At 61.6% G+C, this 15,539-nt stretch overlaps 1 protein-coding gene across 12 annotated transcripts in view; it reads right to left on the bottom strand.

Moving 5' to 3' along the window:
* MAD1L1 (mitotic arrest deficient 1 like 1) overlaps positions 1–15,539 on the bottom strand; it is a 293,088-nt gene that overhangs the window by 46,826 nt on the left and 230,723 nt on the right. The window contains exons 18-19 of one of the 12 annotated variants that reach the window (XR_006058001.1): positions 11,402–11,893; positions 9,457–11,315 (exon numbers count right to left, since the gene is read on the bottom strand). The exons of 10 other annotated variants lie outside the window; for them this stretch is intronic. Coding sequence is in view for 1 of the 2 variants with exons in the window: in XM_027961245.2 (XP_027817046.2) it covers positions 11,879–11,893 (15 nt within the window). In the remaining variant the exon portion in view is untranslated. Of the gene's footprint in view, positions 1–9,456; positions 11,894–15,539 lie in introns of those variants that run through there. One more of the 12 variants, XM_027961245.2, reaches the window with a different exon arrangement.

The raw sequence follows: 15,539 nt of genomic DNA, 5'->3' as shown, positions 1-15,539 counted from the left end.
GCACACAGCCCCCGGGCTCCCCGAGAACCTGGGTGTATGGAGCGCCCCCACCCCCGTCCACGCCTGCTGCTCTCCCCTTGCCTTGGAGCAAAGGCCTGAGGCCCACACAGACTCCCCAGCCCTCCGAGGGCCTGCGGGCACCGCCTTGCCACCCCCGAGGCCCAGTGCCCTCCCTTGTCAGCAGGAAATGCTGTCCACCCCGAGAGGCCGCCGGGCGTGGCTGCCTGGACCAGGGCACCTGGGGACTGGCCGCATGTCTGGGCCCCGGAGGCCCCTGGGAGCCCCAGGCAGACGCTGCTGTGCATGAACAGAGAGGCCGCGGAGGCAAGTGGGTCAGGACAGCTTGGCCAGGAGCTGAGCGCACTGTCCCGGCACCAAGTTCCAGGGAACGAACGGAAGCTGGCGAGGAAGCGTGTCCAGCACGCGGAAACAGCTCACCCAATTATCCCCACTCAATTGTACTGAAAAGCATCTAAATACTGCAAGTGCTAATTACACCAGCGTTATTGGAATTCACCGTCCCCGGCGAGGGGTGACCTTCCCCAAGAGCGATTGTTGGGGGGGCAAGGCCAGGCACCCCAACAGTTGCAGACCGATCTCAAACCCACAATTATTAGTATTATTCTATTTATACAGCCCTCCGTCTCTCAGATGCTCCGTTTTAGATCCACACGCAGCTGTTCCTGAAGCCTCACGAGGGGGAGGGTGCACACGGGGCGGCAAGGCCCTGGGAGGTCACATTCAGGAGCCCCGCCCGGCACAGGCGGGTGCCCAGACCGCCTCCTGGTCCCAGCGGCAGAGGCCCGTGGTCAGGGGCAGAGGCGGGTAAGGGGGGCAGAGGCGGGTAAGGGGGGCAGGCGGGCAGAGGCGAGTAGGGCAGGCACCGCAGGGCTGACCGTGTCCTTCCCCTGCTCTCAACGGGCAGAGAGGTCTCTGGAGGCCCGGCCCCCAGGCTCTGGGAGAGTCTGGGTCCCTCCGTCTCTGCTGTCAAGTGGGCTGGATCGCCTGCCCCTGCAGCCCTCATCCGGGAGGCCTGCCCCTCCTCGCCTCCCCGTTCAGACAGCCTGAGAGTGGCTGAGGAGCCCGCGGGGCCATCTGAGGGGCAGGGTGCTTGGGGGATGGCCCCGACGGAGAGGCGGGAGCTGGGGTCCACGCGGGCCGCTCTGCTAGGCGCTGCGTGATGGCAGGCTCCACGCTTCATTGCTCTGAGCTGGACTTCCCTGTTTTAGGGGAGGGTTGCGGGTGGGCTCAGATGCTAACACCTGTCCAAACACTCAGCTCTGGGAGAAAGAGGGAGACTGCTTGCCAGCCTGAAACAACCGGAAAGATGGGACACAGAAAAGCAACAACGCTTGTAGGTCCTGGGAGGTGAGGGGGCGAGGAGGCGGCCCCAGGAGACGGGAGGGGAGCCCGGGACAGCCCCGTCCTCCCGAGACGCTTTCTGGGCACAGGGGGACACTCTGAGCGGAGGGTCAGCTGAGAGCCGGGGAGACCAGAGGGTGCAGGGCAGCGTGCCTGAGGCGGGAGCCATGGCTGGAAGCAGGACCGAGCAGACTGTCCCCGAGCACCTCGCAGAGAGCTGATCAGCACACAAGCAGGAAAGCGCCCAAGAGCGGGAAAAGTCCCCACAGTGGTTCAGAGCAAACGTCGCCACCACAGCAGCTCACACCGCTGGGTCCCGCCCGCCCCCCGGCCACGCCAAGAAAGCGCCACAGGGCACAGGGCGGGCCCCCCTCAGGGCCAGCAGTCACCCTTGACCACCCGCTGCTCTGGTCCCGCTCAGAAGGCTTTTTCTGCTGCGCCACTTGGCATGCAGGGTCTTAATTCCCCTGACTGACCCCACATGCCCTGCGGTGGAAGCATGGAGCCTCAACCACTGGTTCACCAGGGCCATCCCTGGCTCACACATCTTAACGAAGACCTGAAAGACTGTTTCCAAGTAAGCTTATGACCAACCTAGACAGCATACTGAAAAGCAGAGACTTGACTTTGCCAACAAAGGTCCGGCTAGTCAAGGCTATGGTTTTTCCTGTGGTCATGTATGGATGTGAGAATTAGACTGTGAAGAAGGCTGAGCACTGAAGAATTGATGCTTTTGAACTGAGGTGTTGGAGAAGACTCTTGAGAGTCCCTTGGACTACAAGGAGATCCAACCAGTCCATTCTAAAGGAGATCAACCCTGGGATTTCTTTGAAGGAATGACGCTGAAGCTGAAACTCCAGCACTTTGGCCACCTCATGCGAAGAGTTGACTCATTGGAAAAGACTCTGATGCTGGGAGGGATTGGGGGCAGGAGGAGAAGGGGGCGACAGAGGATGAGATGGCTGGATGGCCTCACTGACTCAATGGACGCGAGTCTGAGTGAACTCCAGGAGATGGTGATGGACAGGGAGGCCTGGCGTGCTGCGATTCATGGGGTTGCAAAGAGTCGGACACGACTGAGCGGCTGAGCTGAACTGAACAGTGCTTCTGAGCAAAGCCTGGGTGGGAGCAGTTTCAGGAAGACAAAAACACCCAGCCCCCACCAGGGGGAAATTCACCACCCATCAAAGATGACAGGCTGTGCAAAACCCAGAAGAATGTGATTCACAGTGAAGAGGAACAGCAGTCGATGGAAACTCATCCGGAACCGACACGGACGCTGGAATCAGCAGGTGACGCAGAAGCAGCTGTCGCAGCGGACTCCACGTGTTCAGAAAGCGGACGACACAAAGGTGCACGCCGGGCTTCTGCAGGTGAATCTGCAGCGCTCGGGACGAGGGTCCCGGGGGGGTTAACGGCAGACTGGACGTTGTGGAAAAAGTCCAGTGAACTAGCAAATGTAGCAACAGAGACCGATCAGAATGGAAAGAAAAGTACATGCGTGAGCGGGCCGCGGTGCCCTTGAGGGACGCACCACACGAGCACCCGCTGGAGAGGCCCGCACGAGCGCAGCGTGGCTTCTGAAAGGCTCCCAGGGACCCCGCCTCCAGGCATTAGCATCCGATGCAACCCACAGAAGAATGAGAAAAAAGAGACTCCACCCTAGCAGAAGCTGAAAGCTGGAGTGACCGCGTTAATACCAAACAGAGCAGATTTCAGAGCAAAGAGTATTACCGAGGAAAATGGCCATTTGAAAACAATAAAGGGATTCATTTACACGTGAAATAAAAGCCACCAGAAACGCAAGGAGGGACAGACAAATCTAACACCTCTATCCACTGACAGGAGAGGAAGGCAGGGAACGAACACAGGTTCAGAAGCTCCGGCGAGCCCACCAGAAACCGCCTCACACACTTACAGCATCCCTGCAGAGTACAAATTGTCTTCAGTATTACGTACTTAGACAGCATTCTGGACCCTAACACAGATTTAAACAAATTTAAAAATGAGGGATCAGAATTTGTAGAGTGCTGGTAAAGCGAGCCTTAGGGGAAGGTGTGTAGCACCAAGCGTCTACGTGAGAAAAGAGCACGGAGTCAAACAGAGGCTTTAGCTTCACAGGGAGCTCAGTGGACAAGACTCCACACTTCCACTGCAGGGGGCAAGCGTTTGGTTCCTGGTTGGGGAACTAAGATCCTGCAAGCCGTGGGGCACAACCAAGAAAACATTTTTTTAAAAAATAATTAAAATAAAAAGGGCAAAGTCGACACAAAGTAAGCAGAAGAAAGGGAAAAAAGATCAAAGCAGAGATCAGCGAAGTAGAAAAAGCATTAGAAAAAAAAGAAATCCAAAGTGACTTTTTTAGAACATTAATAAAGTCGATAAACCGGGCAGACGAATCAGGAATAAAAGAAAACACAAACGGCTATCAACAGCACCACGGACAGGCGAGATGACAGCACCAGGAACTCTGCAGGTTTTCCAAAGGGAAGAAGACATTGTGAACAACTTCTTGCCAATAAATACAACTGACATCAGATGGACAGAGTTTTCTGAAAGACGCCAAACGACCAAAGCTCACCACAAAGGAAGGCGATAACCCGAGCAGTCCTGCCTCTTCTCAAGGAAATGAGATCGCAGTGAAAGCCTTCTCACATGGAAGTCTCCAAGGCGGGATGGCTCTGCTGCTGCTGCTAAGTCGCTTCAGTCGTGTCCGACTCTGTGCGACCCCGTAGACGGCAGCCCACCAGGCTCCCCCGTCCCTGGGGCTCTCCAGGCGAGAGTACTGGAGTGGGCTGCCATTTCCTTCTCCAATGCACAAAAGTGAAAAGTGAAAGTGAAGTCGCTCAGTCGCGTCCGACTCCTAGCGACCCCATGGACTGCAGCCCACCAGGCTCCTCCATCCATGGGATTTTCCAGGCGAGAGCACCGGAGTGTCGGGTGCCACTGCCTTCTCCGGGCTCTCCTGCTAAATTCTATCAAATATTTAAGGAACTATACCAGCTCTACATAAAGTGTTTACAGAAAAGGAAGAGGAGAAATGCTCTCCAGCTCACCCTGAGTCAGCTGTCACCACAACACCACGGTCGGATGACGGCATCACAAAGGAGAAAGCACAGTCCGATAATCCTCAGGAACACAGACGCAGAAATTCTGAGCAAAGCAGGAAGCAATGCACATCCGGTAACACAGGTACTAAGGGTAACACAAGTCTACCTCAGGAGGCCTTCCCAGGGGGCTCGTACGATAAAGAATCCACCTGCCAAGCAGGAGATGCAGGAGACCCGAGTTCGATCCCTGGGTCAGGAAGATCCCCTGGAGAAGGAAATGGCAACTCACTCCAGTACTCTTGCCTGGGAAATCCCACGGACAGAGGAGCCTGGGGGCTGCAGTCCATGGGGTCGGACAGGGCTGAGTTCACGCACCACACCGCTCTGCCGGGAATGCAAGGCTGGTTTAATGCTATAAAGAGTAATTCAACGTATTAACAAAGTAAAGAAAGAAAACCACGATATCTCAATAGATGCAGAGAAAGCATCTGACCACACCCAACACAGGTTCCTCAAAAACATTCCTGGTGGACGAGACCAGGCCGGCACGTCCTCAGCCTGTTAACGGGCATCTCCAACTGCCCCACAGCTGATGCTACACTCAGTGGCTCCAGCTGAATGCGTCCCTTCAGGGTAAATGTGGGACAGGAAAGCTCCCGCTCCCGCTCCTACTCAATGATGCTGTGGGGGGCCCGGCCAGGGACACAAGGCGGGAAAAAGAGACGAGCCCCTCCAGCCTGGAGGCAGAAGCAGCCGTCACTGCTCACAGACCCCACCGCCGTCTCTGCAGGATACACCACACAACAGGGTAAAAGGCTACTAGAGCTCATACGTGATTCAGCAGGGCTGCGAAATAAAAGGTCCCTTTTATAAAAACGGACTGTTTGCATACACTAGCAACAAAGCGAAGTGAAGCGAAGTCGCTCAGTCGTGTCCGACTCTTTGTGACCCCGTGGACTGTAGCCCACCAGGCTCCTCCTCCACGGGATTCTCCAGGCAAGAATACTGGAGTGGGGTGCTACAAAGCGAAATTAAAAGTAAAACCCAGGTTATAACAGCATCAGAACACGAAACACTTAGAGATAAACCCAACAGAAAGACAGGAGGCTGTGCCCTGGACACGGGAAGAGAGCAGAGAGGCCGCTCTCGGGCTGAAGGCGTGAGCGACACGGCTGCGGGGCAGTTCTCCCCCGGGGACCCCAGCTGCCGTGCGGTCCTAGCTGCACCTCAGCAGGCTTCCTCTGGAGAAGTCGACGAGCTGGGTCTAAAACGAATATGGAAATGCTGAGAACCAGAACCCCCCAAACTCTGCAGAAGAACAAAACTGAGGCCAAGACCAAGCCTTGAAGATGGCAGGGCAAAGAGGGTTGGCTCACCACCACGGCCCCTCGGCCTCTCCTGACCCCGCTCCTCCCAGACGCCTGCCCGTCCCAGACCTCCCCACACACAGACGCTCACTCTCTTGTACATACACACACATACACACACACTTTTGCACTCTTGTATACACACACTCTCCCGCACACTCACAAACACACACTCTTGCACACACACACAATACTTATACATACAATCTCTTGTATACAAACATACATGCTCTCTCTCACACACACATACACACCCTGCAGTCCTGATGCAGACACGCCAGGAGCCTCCTTGCCGCCCCTATGTGGACCCTGACACTTGTGTGACGAGTCCTGTTTTCACGCCGGGCTGTACAAGCGTATCCGACACGCTGACCCAGCAGCCACAGTCTCCCTCCATCAACAGAGCATCGTGGACGGGAGGAGAGGGCTCTCTCCTCTCACCCGAGCTGCCTCCTCCACCGCTACCGCTAGACGCGGGCACACGGACGGTGGGACCAGGCCTGACTGCGAGGGCACGCCCACTGCAGGACGAGGCCTCCATGTTTGGAACAGGTGACCAGCCTAGGAAGCCTGCTCGGCCGGCGCTGGGAGAACCACAGGTACACGGGTGACGTCCGGAGGCCCCGCCGAGCCCATGTGCGTGGGCCGGAGCCGACCACCCCTCACCCCGCACCAGACCGGCTGCATCGGCCTTGTTTTCCATCTCTGGCAGGGATGAGGATCTCATCTCCAGACAGAATTTTCTCTCTTCCTTTTTAATTAGTACTTGGTAACATCACCAAGCTGTGAGTTTATGGCTTTGTAGATCTTGTGTTTTTGACACTAATTACTCACAAAGGCTTTTTAAGCTCCATTTCAACTCTGCAACTGACACGCTGGTAATTAAACGAGGGAGGAAGTGGCAACAGACTTTACCCCCCGCCCTTCCCACCTGAGCGCTGGGCTTCCACGTGGCTGCGGGCCCAAGGCCCCGAGGCTTCAGCCCAGAGGCCGGAGGCGGTCCGTCCAGGGTGCCGCAGCAGGCTTCCCTGCTCAGGGTCTGGCCCTGCAGTCCACTCTGGAGCTAGACCGCATGTCCTTGAAGTGGGAAAGGAGCCGGAAGTGGATGCTTCCCCAAGGATCCCGAGGGTCCAAACCTGTGGGGTGCCCGGTGCCCCCAGGACAGGCCGGCCCCCTCCTCGGGGCTCCCATGCCACACGGCCCCTCGGCCAGTCCTCAGTCGGACGCGTGCCAGGCACTGGTGCGTGCAGCTGCAGAGCTGACCCTTCCTCCCTGGCTCCCCCTGCAGAGCAGTGGAGTCAGGGGCCGGGAGGGCAGGGCAGGGGGTGTGAGGGTTATGAGGAGTGGCCAGCGCTGTCCTCCTCTCAGGATGGAAGCAAACTGGGGGGCCGGGACCAGTGTATCTGAGCCCCAGGCTGGAGGTTGGGCTGCAGAGGGAGGCTGGAGTAAGACGTCACCAGCTGGCCAATCTCGGGGCTTCTGGAGTCGACGGGGCCCCCTGGAGCCCCCAGGGGGCAGGGTGGCTGCAAGGGGGACCTGCTCACTCCTCAGGAGCACGCAGGAGCTCCAGTGACCGCCTAGACCCACTGCAGCCAGGGCCGGCTCCCCACACCCCTGTACAGCCGGTCCTCTCCCCGTGTCCTGACGGGGAGGTGGCCTCCTCTCTTCCTGGTAGAACCCAGAGGCTCTCTGACAGACGATAAATCAACCCAACAGGGTCCAGCCCTCCCCTCTTGTTTCCAACCCGGGCAGTGCCCACCCGGCGTGACGGAGCTGGACCCAGGGAGTGGGCCGGCTTCATTAGTCTGCCCGCCTCTGACCGTGCTGGGACTCCCTTAAATACAATTGGTTAGTCACAGTTTAAGGTTCTTTACTGCAATTCTATTTTAAGATGCAATTAAAACATCTCATTGTTGAAATGCACAGTTCCTACTGGGCTTTTCTGCTACAGAGTCAAAGCCAAAGGTGGGGGTGGAGACCGGGCCGAGACTCGTTTCCAAGGCCGTGGGTTTGGTCAGGATTCATCTCCCGTGGAGAAGCCCCCACCCTGTGAGCCGCCTTCCCCGGCATAAGTCAGGGCCCAGGGCCCCCCGAGCTCTGCACCATGCCCTTTCCAGGCACTGCCGCCCCACTGGCCCGAGCACAGGTGGGGCGGGGCCGTCCTTTGCTCTGGCTGGACGGCGCCTCGCTGCCAGGATGGATGACGCAGAAGCCACCAAGGGAAGCCCACCCCGAGGGCGCCCGTCTGACGAGTCACCCGGGGCATCTGCCCAGTGCTAGGACCCACGGGGCGTCGGGCGTAGGATGAGTGCCAGCCAGTGACGACCCGGATCGGCGGGGTGGAAGCAAAGGGTCCCGGCCCCCCAGCCCCTGGCCGGCCCGGTGGGAGACGCTGCCTGTGCTCTGGCGTTCGCCCTCGGGCGCCCCCCGCCCACTGCCATCCGTGGGAGCGAAAGGGAGGAAGGGTCTCTCCCTCGGCACAGACGCCCGGGGATGCAGGCTGCGTGCGCACGACGCGCGTGCACTCCTGCCCCATCAGCGCCTCGGCCTGCGCGGCTACGCTCGGCTTCCGGGCGCGCTTCGGGGCTTCCCTCATCCTGCTGACAGCGCTGTGTTGACCACATTCATTTAAAAAAGAGATTTCCAAACACGTCCGGCAGCTGAATTTGCTCTTTGGCCCCAAGAATGGAATACAGATAATCTCCTCACTTCTTGCACGTATCTTCCTGTGATTTAATTTCAGAAATGGTTTTTGCAAAGGCTCCTCACGTTCGCATCTGTCCGGGGAGAGGAAATTACTCTCTTTGGGGAGTTGGAAAACCACAGATTGTTCCCAACTTCGCAGGCCTTTTCTGCCGAGTAAGCACCAGCTTTGTGTCAGGACACGGGACCCAGGACTCCATGCGCTGCAGCCTTGGGACAGAGAGCCGGGCACGGGCGGCGGGCAGAGGCCAAGCTCGGTGAGCCCGGAGGGTGCACGACGGTTCAGTGCGACCCTGCAGAGCTGGTCCTGCAGGAAGGCTTGAGTGCCCCCGCTTAGGCCTCCCTGAGCCGACGTGACTCCGGAGAATCAGTCAGGGCTCTGACGCCCACCGCTCCCACGAGGCAGAGTGTTCCCGTCCACACTGCCTTCCCCGCAGCCTACTCACGGCTGAAAGGGCTCCTGGGGCTCGGGTCCACCAGGGCTGGGAGGGCGCACGAGGGGAGGCCTGGGAGGGGTTGCCGGCCCTTCTGCTCTCCGGTAGCAGGAGAGCGTGCAGGCCGGTTCCGCACGGGGAGACGGGGTCCCACACACTGCTGCCCTTCCCTCCAGGAAGGACGGCCACGGGCCTAGGAAAACACTGCTCAGTCTCCCGGCAGGGCATGGCTGTGAGGGGGAGTCTCCTCTCCCCAGTAGCCTGGCCGGGCCTCGCTCCCGGGCCAAAGCTCCTGGGGCTGCGACGCGGCCTCAGGTTTCCAGGGTGCCGGGCAGGGGCGAGGGGCACGTGGCCACCGCACCAGAGCCGGGGCCTCAGGCCACAGCGAGGAGCCCAAATCCCACCTGAGAGGGGCAGGGGCCTCGCCAGGGCGGGCATGTCGGGCTCACAGTCCCCAAGCCCGGCCGAGAGCCAGCACCTGAGGGCGGTCCAGTGACATCATGTGATTTAAAAGTTAATTAAACGGAGGGGGACAAAGTATAACAGCCCCAGGTGTTTATTTCCAAGCAGCGTTTGGAAGGAAAGGGGGAAATCTAATAAGCAGCTCTGTGAGGTGCTGCGTTAGGAGTAATCATGTCACTGAATCACCCGGCGTCCACGGTGGGGCTCCCCGCTGCTCAGGCGCCCCTCCTGGCCTGGCATCCGCAGGTGGAGCCAGGGTGGGGGCTCCGAGCCCAGGGGCCCCAGCCGCCCAGAAGGAGCACCCCCAGATGCAGGCGGGCCTCTCGGTCCAGGCGTGGGCGCCCCTGTGGATAGAGGGAGGGGAGGCCTGGGGGCCAGGGCCTTACAGCGGCCAGGACCCACTGGATGGACACTCACTGGAGTCAGCCCCTCTGGGGGGCTCCCCCACCATCTGGTAGGGGGAGCGCGGCAGGAGCTCAGCGGCGCTGGGGGCCTCAGTGCTTCCCGTCCCCTGCAACCTCCTTCAGGCTGAACCAAGCGAGCCCCCTTCATCCTCTGCAATCCCCGGGCACCCTACCATCCAGGGACCTCTGTACAGCCCTCCTGCTGGCCTCCCAGGCACCATGTTGCCGGGCAGGTTGGGGGGCTGGGCAGGTGGCAGGGGAAGGCAGGTGGGGGGCCGCCCTGGAGCCTGCGTCCAGCCCCGGGAAAGGTCTGCTTGGAGCTGGCTGAGCCGCTCCTGTGAGTCACCAGGTAACAAACGGCCTCCCCAGCTCCCGCGGGGGCGCTCTGGCGAGGGCCACGATTGATGGCCCTCACGGTGAAGTGTAATTACCAGCTCACTCCCCAAGCACCAAGCACATCCATCCACGTGCCCACTGAGGCCCTCGTCACTGGGCGGGCGGCCCTGCGCCGCCTCTGCTCCTGCACGGCCTCTGCGTCTCCCGGTCCCGACGCCCGAGCTCCTCTGTGGCCTTGGGCCCCACGAGCCGGCTCTGAACCTTCGGGGCACACCTTGTGTCCCACCCACAGCTGCCCACAGGGCCCCCTGCTCACAGGGCAGACCAGGGGCAACCCTAGTCCCTCAGCAGACATGGAGGGGCGGAGACATAGAGGAACCCCCACCTGACGACAGCCCACAGGACCCTGGAGGGACCTGGGCCCTGGCCCCCGCCCGTCCTGGCGTCCTCCTGGCCTGGCCTGGCGTCCTCCTGGGAGACGGCTGGCACTGCCGGGGAGGAGCTCACCCGAGGGAAGCCCCATCAGCAATGTCACCAGCCCCTGTCCCCCGAGAGGCCAGGGCAGCTGCCCCGCCTGGGCAAGTAGGGTAGGGGCGAGGGGAGACCCACCCCTGGCACCGGCGGGACCCCGTCAGGGCCGGGCTGCTGGGCCGGCCACCGCTCTTCTCTCCCGGATCAGGGGTCGAGCCTGCATCTCCCGCGCTGGCAGGCAGGTTCCTCACCACTTAGCCACCAGGGAAGCCTCGTGACTTACAGCTCTGTCTGGATACAGGCCCTGCTGGGCGGCTGGAGGGTCACAGCGTGGCTCCATCTTCAGTTTTCTGAGGAATCTCCAGAGTGCTGGCCGCAGCGGCTGCACCAGCTCACGCTCCTGCCGACGGGGCAGGAGGGCCCCCTTGTCCCCACACCCTCCCCGCTGCGCGTTACCTGTGGGCTTTCTGATGGGAGGATTCTGGCCCGCGTGAGGCGACGCCTCCTTGCAGCCCTGATCTGCGTTTCTCTAGGACACTGGTCGTCTCTCCGGTGCCTGTGGGCCATCCGAGCGTCTTCCCTGGAGAAAGTCTCCTCGGGCCTTCTGTCCGGTTCGATGGGGCTGCTTGCTTTCTTGTCACTGTGTCGTGCGAGCTGTTTGCGTGCTTTGGAAAGGAAGCCCTTGTCGATGGCGCTGTCCGCAAACGCCTTCTCCCAGTCTGCAGGCTGTCGTTCATGGTTTCCATTACTGCGAGGAAGCTTTCAAGTTTGATTAGGTCCCACTTATTTATTTTTGGTTTTACTTCTATTACCTTCGGAGGCTGATGGAAGAACACACCGCTGTCAGTTATGCCAGAGACCGTCTTGCCCGTCCTCTCTCCCAGGAGTTCCGAGTTTGACGGTGTCCTGTTCTATATTCAGGTCTTTAGGCCATTCTGCGTTTATTTTCGTATATGGCGAGAAGGTATGTTGCGACTTCACTGGTTTCCATGCGGCTGTTCGACCTTCCCAGTGCCACTTGCTGAAGGGATGATCTTGTCTCCGCTGCGCGCTCCCGCCTCTCTGCTCGTGGGTTAACTGGCTGAGGGTGTGAGGGTCTCCTGCCGGGCTCTCTGGCCTGCGTCACTGGCCCGCGCACCTGTTTCTGTGCCAGTACCATGCTGTTTTGATGACTGCAGCTTGGCAGCACTGTCTGAAGTCTGGGAGGGTCATGCCTCCAGCTTCGTTCTGTTTGCTCAGGATTGCTTCGGCAATTCGGGGTCTTCTGTGGTTCCATTTAAGTTTTAGAGTTACCTGTTCTGGCTCTGTGAGAAATATCAGGGGTGATGGATGGCACTGAGTCAGACAGCGTTGGGCAGCACTGGCTGCAGCGTCTCACTCCTTACCAGCCCCGGACCCGTGGACACAGGCTGTGCTACGTGAACATGAGCTCCGGTGCTGACGCCAAGTGCAGGATGGGCCAGGCCCCCCGGGCAAGGAGAGGAGTGGGGAGGCCGAGCAGGAGGCGTGCCGGAGGGGAGCACGGCAGCAGACGACGCCCCCAGGGCAATAGCCAGGCCGGGCCTCGCTGAGGGGCTGGGCCCAGGGACGTCTCGCCCCAGGACGCTGGTGCCCGGCCAGAGGGGCGCTCAGCACCCTCCTGGACTCCCGGCCAGAGGCACAGGTGGGGGCCGGGACCCACAGGTCTGGGCTCCGTCCTTGCCCTGCACCCGCAAGGGACAGGTCACAGGGACGGTGGCAGCGCTGGGCTCGCTGCCCCGCAGCCCAGACCTCCTTCTTGCACAGATTAATCAGGGCAGAGTAAACAACGGTGTTCTGAAAAACGCGTGTTTCTATGTGATTGCTTTTTTAATTGGTTAGCTTAACATTTGAAATTTGATTTAATTTCAGCTTGATTTTCCTCACCACGGGGTCAGGCTGAGAGCCGGGTAAACCGCTGCAGGAGCTCCGCCGTTAACGGCGGGGGCCAGGGCCCATGCGTGCCAGACCCTGCAGGCTGGCATCAGGGCCTCGTCTCAGCTGAGGCGGGGTAGGGAGGCGGGGAGCCTGCGGCCCTGGGTCAGAAGCTGCCTGTGTCGGGCCCCGTGAGCTGGGAGCTCCCTGGGAACCCTCCGTGTGGTGAGGAGTCGGGGCTGCTGCGGGCCGGGCGAGCGGCCAGTGAGCAGGCGCTCAGTGGGTCTCTGAGCGGCAGCTGTCCACGCATGCTGCCGGCCAGGTCCGTCATTTACTTAATATTTTTCTTTAAATCAACTATCGTCATCAACTTAAGCAGGCTCAGCTTGGAAGAAGCTTTGCATCCCCAGTGCAACGTGAGAGCAAACTCTGCCTGCCGTAGGGGAACCACGAAGACGAGCTCAGCTCTCACAGGACGGCAGCGCCGCGCCTGCACCTGGCGGGGGGGTGGGGGTGGGTGTGAGCCCACGGCTGGTGGGGGGCGGGGGCGGCGCGCCTGCGGCTGGTTGGGGGCCGAGCCCACCGCTGGTGGCGGGGCGCGAACCCACAGCTGGTGGGAGGGTGCTGGGGGAGTCAGACAGCACGGCCAGGCCAGCCCCAAAGAAGCACCCCCCACCCCACCACGGGAAGAAGGCAGCGGGGCAGGAGCTGCCCCTGGCAACGCCTGAGAGAACCCAGCACCGTCACCGCTGGGAGTCGGCAGCGGAGCACTGGCAGGGAACACTGTCCTGGGAGCACCCCGCTCCCTCAGCTCCCTCCTCAGCTCCAAGCCTGCCCCAGACACGCGCTGACCCTGCGACTCTGAACATCTGTCCTGACCTGAGGATTTCTGACCCGAAAGCAAGCCGCCTCCCCCATGTAAGGGGAAAACCCAGGCTGGCTGTGGGAAGCCGGGCGCACGCCAGGCCCCTGCCTGTGAGACCAGCAACCCCCAGGCTCCTGACTCCCCAGACCCCGGGGTTCTGGTTCCCAGATGAGTTAAAGCTACAAGACTGTGTGCAGGTGGGGCGGGCTTCAACGGGCCCTGCACCCTGGCCCAGTCACCTAGCTCGTCCAGCCCTGGGGCCCGCTAGGCCCTGAGGATGGAGGGTGAGCTGGGGCCCTGCCCTGCGGCCCTGCTGGGGGTCTCCACCCGTCTCCAGGGGCTCAGGGGCGCTTGGGCACTGCACTCACAGGCCCCTTCCTGAAGGGGTGCAGCTGTGAGCCACACAGGGGCCATGTGGAGGAGGGCAGCCCCCAGGACCCAAGCCAGGGGGCCTGGTGGGTGATGGCAGGGCCCCCCTCTGCCTTGAGGCTGGAGGAATGGGTGGTCAGTGGGTCTCAGGGAAGCCGGAGAGCAGGGCTGTGACAGGCGGGGCTGAGGGGCAGGACGGGGGGCAGCTCCTCTCGGCCCCCACCCTGGGCCCGGCACGCGTGGGGCAGGGAACTGACAGCGAGGGTGCCCCGCCGCAGGGTCACCATCAGAGCGCCCAGCCTGCCCAGTGGCCCCCAAGACTCCAGCTCCCCGAGGGGCTCTGCCAGGCCTGTGCCACGGCCGTGCCCCCATGACAGACACCAGAGCCCAGCCCAGCCCCAGCTCCGAGGGAACCACGCTGGACGCCAGGCCATGCAGGGACCCCCGTGCTCCCTTCCGCCTCCTGGAGAAACTGCCTTAATACTCTTCACAGCAGCAGCGCCTTGGAGGAGGGGCAGACAGACTGCGGCGCCCAGGCGGGTGGGGCTGGGAGCCGAGGGGGGCTGTTCCTGGGAGAGCAGAGGCTGCTCACGCGGCCCCCGGAGGAGCACCTTCCATGGAATTTGATGTGAACTAATGAGGTTTGCACAGCTAATCAGGACTGGCGGCGTGGGGGACTCGGCATCCGCCCAGGACGGCCCCCAGACGAGCGCTCCCGCTCAGTCCTGCGGCATCGGCTCGGGGGGAGGCCCGGGTCCCCGGGGAGAGCAGGCGGTCCTGCGCCGGAAGTGTTGGCTGCATGAGCTGGATGAGGGCACTGGGTGACCCGCTAGGCCTTGGGACCGCATCCAGCCCAGCAGTGGACGGCACCAGCCCTGGGGTCCTCTGGTGGGCCCTTCCCAGGCCGATGGCGCCCGAACTGATGCCCCGTGACCAGGCTAGGACGCCTGTGCCGGGCCGGGATGAGGGTATGAGGGTCCTGAGCCAAGCGCTGGGTGAGGCTGGGGCCAGCGAGGGCTTGGGCCTGCAGGGAAGGGTAGGCGGGGCGGGGGTCGGCACACGAGCTCAGGGCAAAGCCCCCTGGGGATGGCCTTCAAGGACAAGGGCCTGCTGGCTCTGTGGGGTGGGATTAGGGGCGTTCTTGGGTGGGCCCCCAAACCTGCCGAGGGGCTCTTGTTTGAGGCAGTCACTAGCTGTCCACTGGCCTCGGGGTGCCCAGAGTCATCCCCACCTGCACCTCACATGCCTGCTCCTTGGCCCCATCGCACGAGCTGTATTCAACTACAAACTGTCGCCAGGTCCGAAGATCTAGGGGACAGAGTGGCCAGGGCAGGGCCTCCCGCGGCTCCGAGTCCTCACTGCCTCAGGCCTCTGCTCTCACTGACCCCAGGCTGTACCCCAGCGCCCTGCCATGCAGAGAGAGGCGTGGGGAGGGCCTCCGCGTCCCAGCGTGACCCCGAGGCCCGGCGCAGGCAGGCATGCTCGGGTGAGAGCCCCAGACCACGGCCTGGCCCAGGTCAGCATGTGCCGAGGGGGCCCCTCTGAGCCCCGCCCCCGCCCCCAGCCAAACGCTCTCACTGGCAACCCCGACTGCCTTCCCAGCAGAGCCTGCTGGCTCCAGCTCGGAGCTGCCCACAGCCTGGCTGCGGTGCGGTCCATGCCTCCCTGGCCCCACCCTGGCTCGGGAGGCTCTCTCCAGGGAGGCAGAGGCGGTGGGCAGAGGACTCCCGGGGTTGGGGGCGCTTCCTGGCCCTCCTGCCTCCACAGAGGCTGCCCTCTTCACGCTCCCGCCCCCACGAATGCAGCAGGCTGCTGGCCTGTGT

Source organism: Ovis aries, chromosome 24 (genome assembly GCF_016772045.2).
Source record: "Ovis aries strain OAR_USU_Benz2616 breed Rambouillet chromosome 24, ARS-UI_Ramb_v3.0, whole genome shotgun sequence".
NCBI classification, from domain to species: Eukaryota; Metazoa; Chordata; class Mammalia; order Artiodactyla; family Bovidae; genus Ovis; species Ovis aries.
Note: the sequence above shows the minus strand (reverse complement) of the source record. Positions and strands in the feature narration are given on the sequence as shown.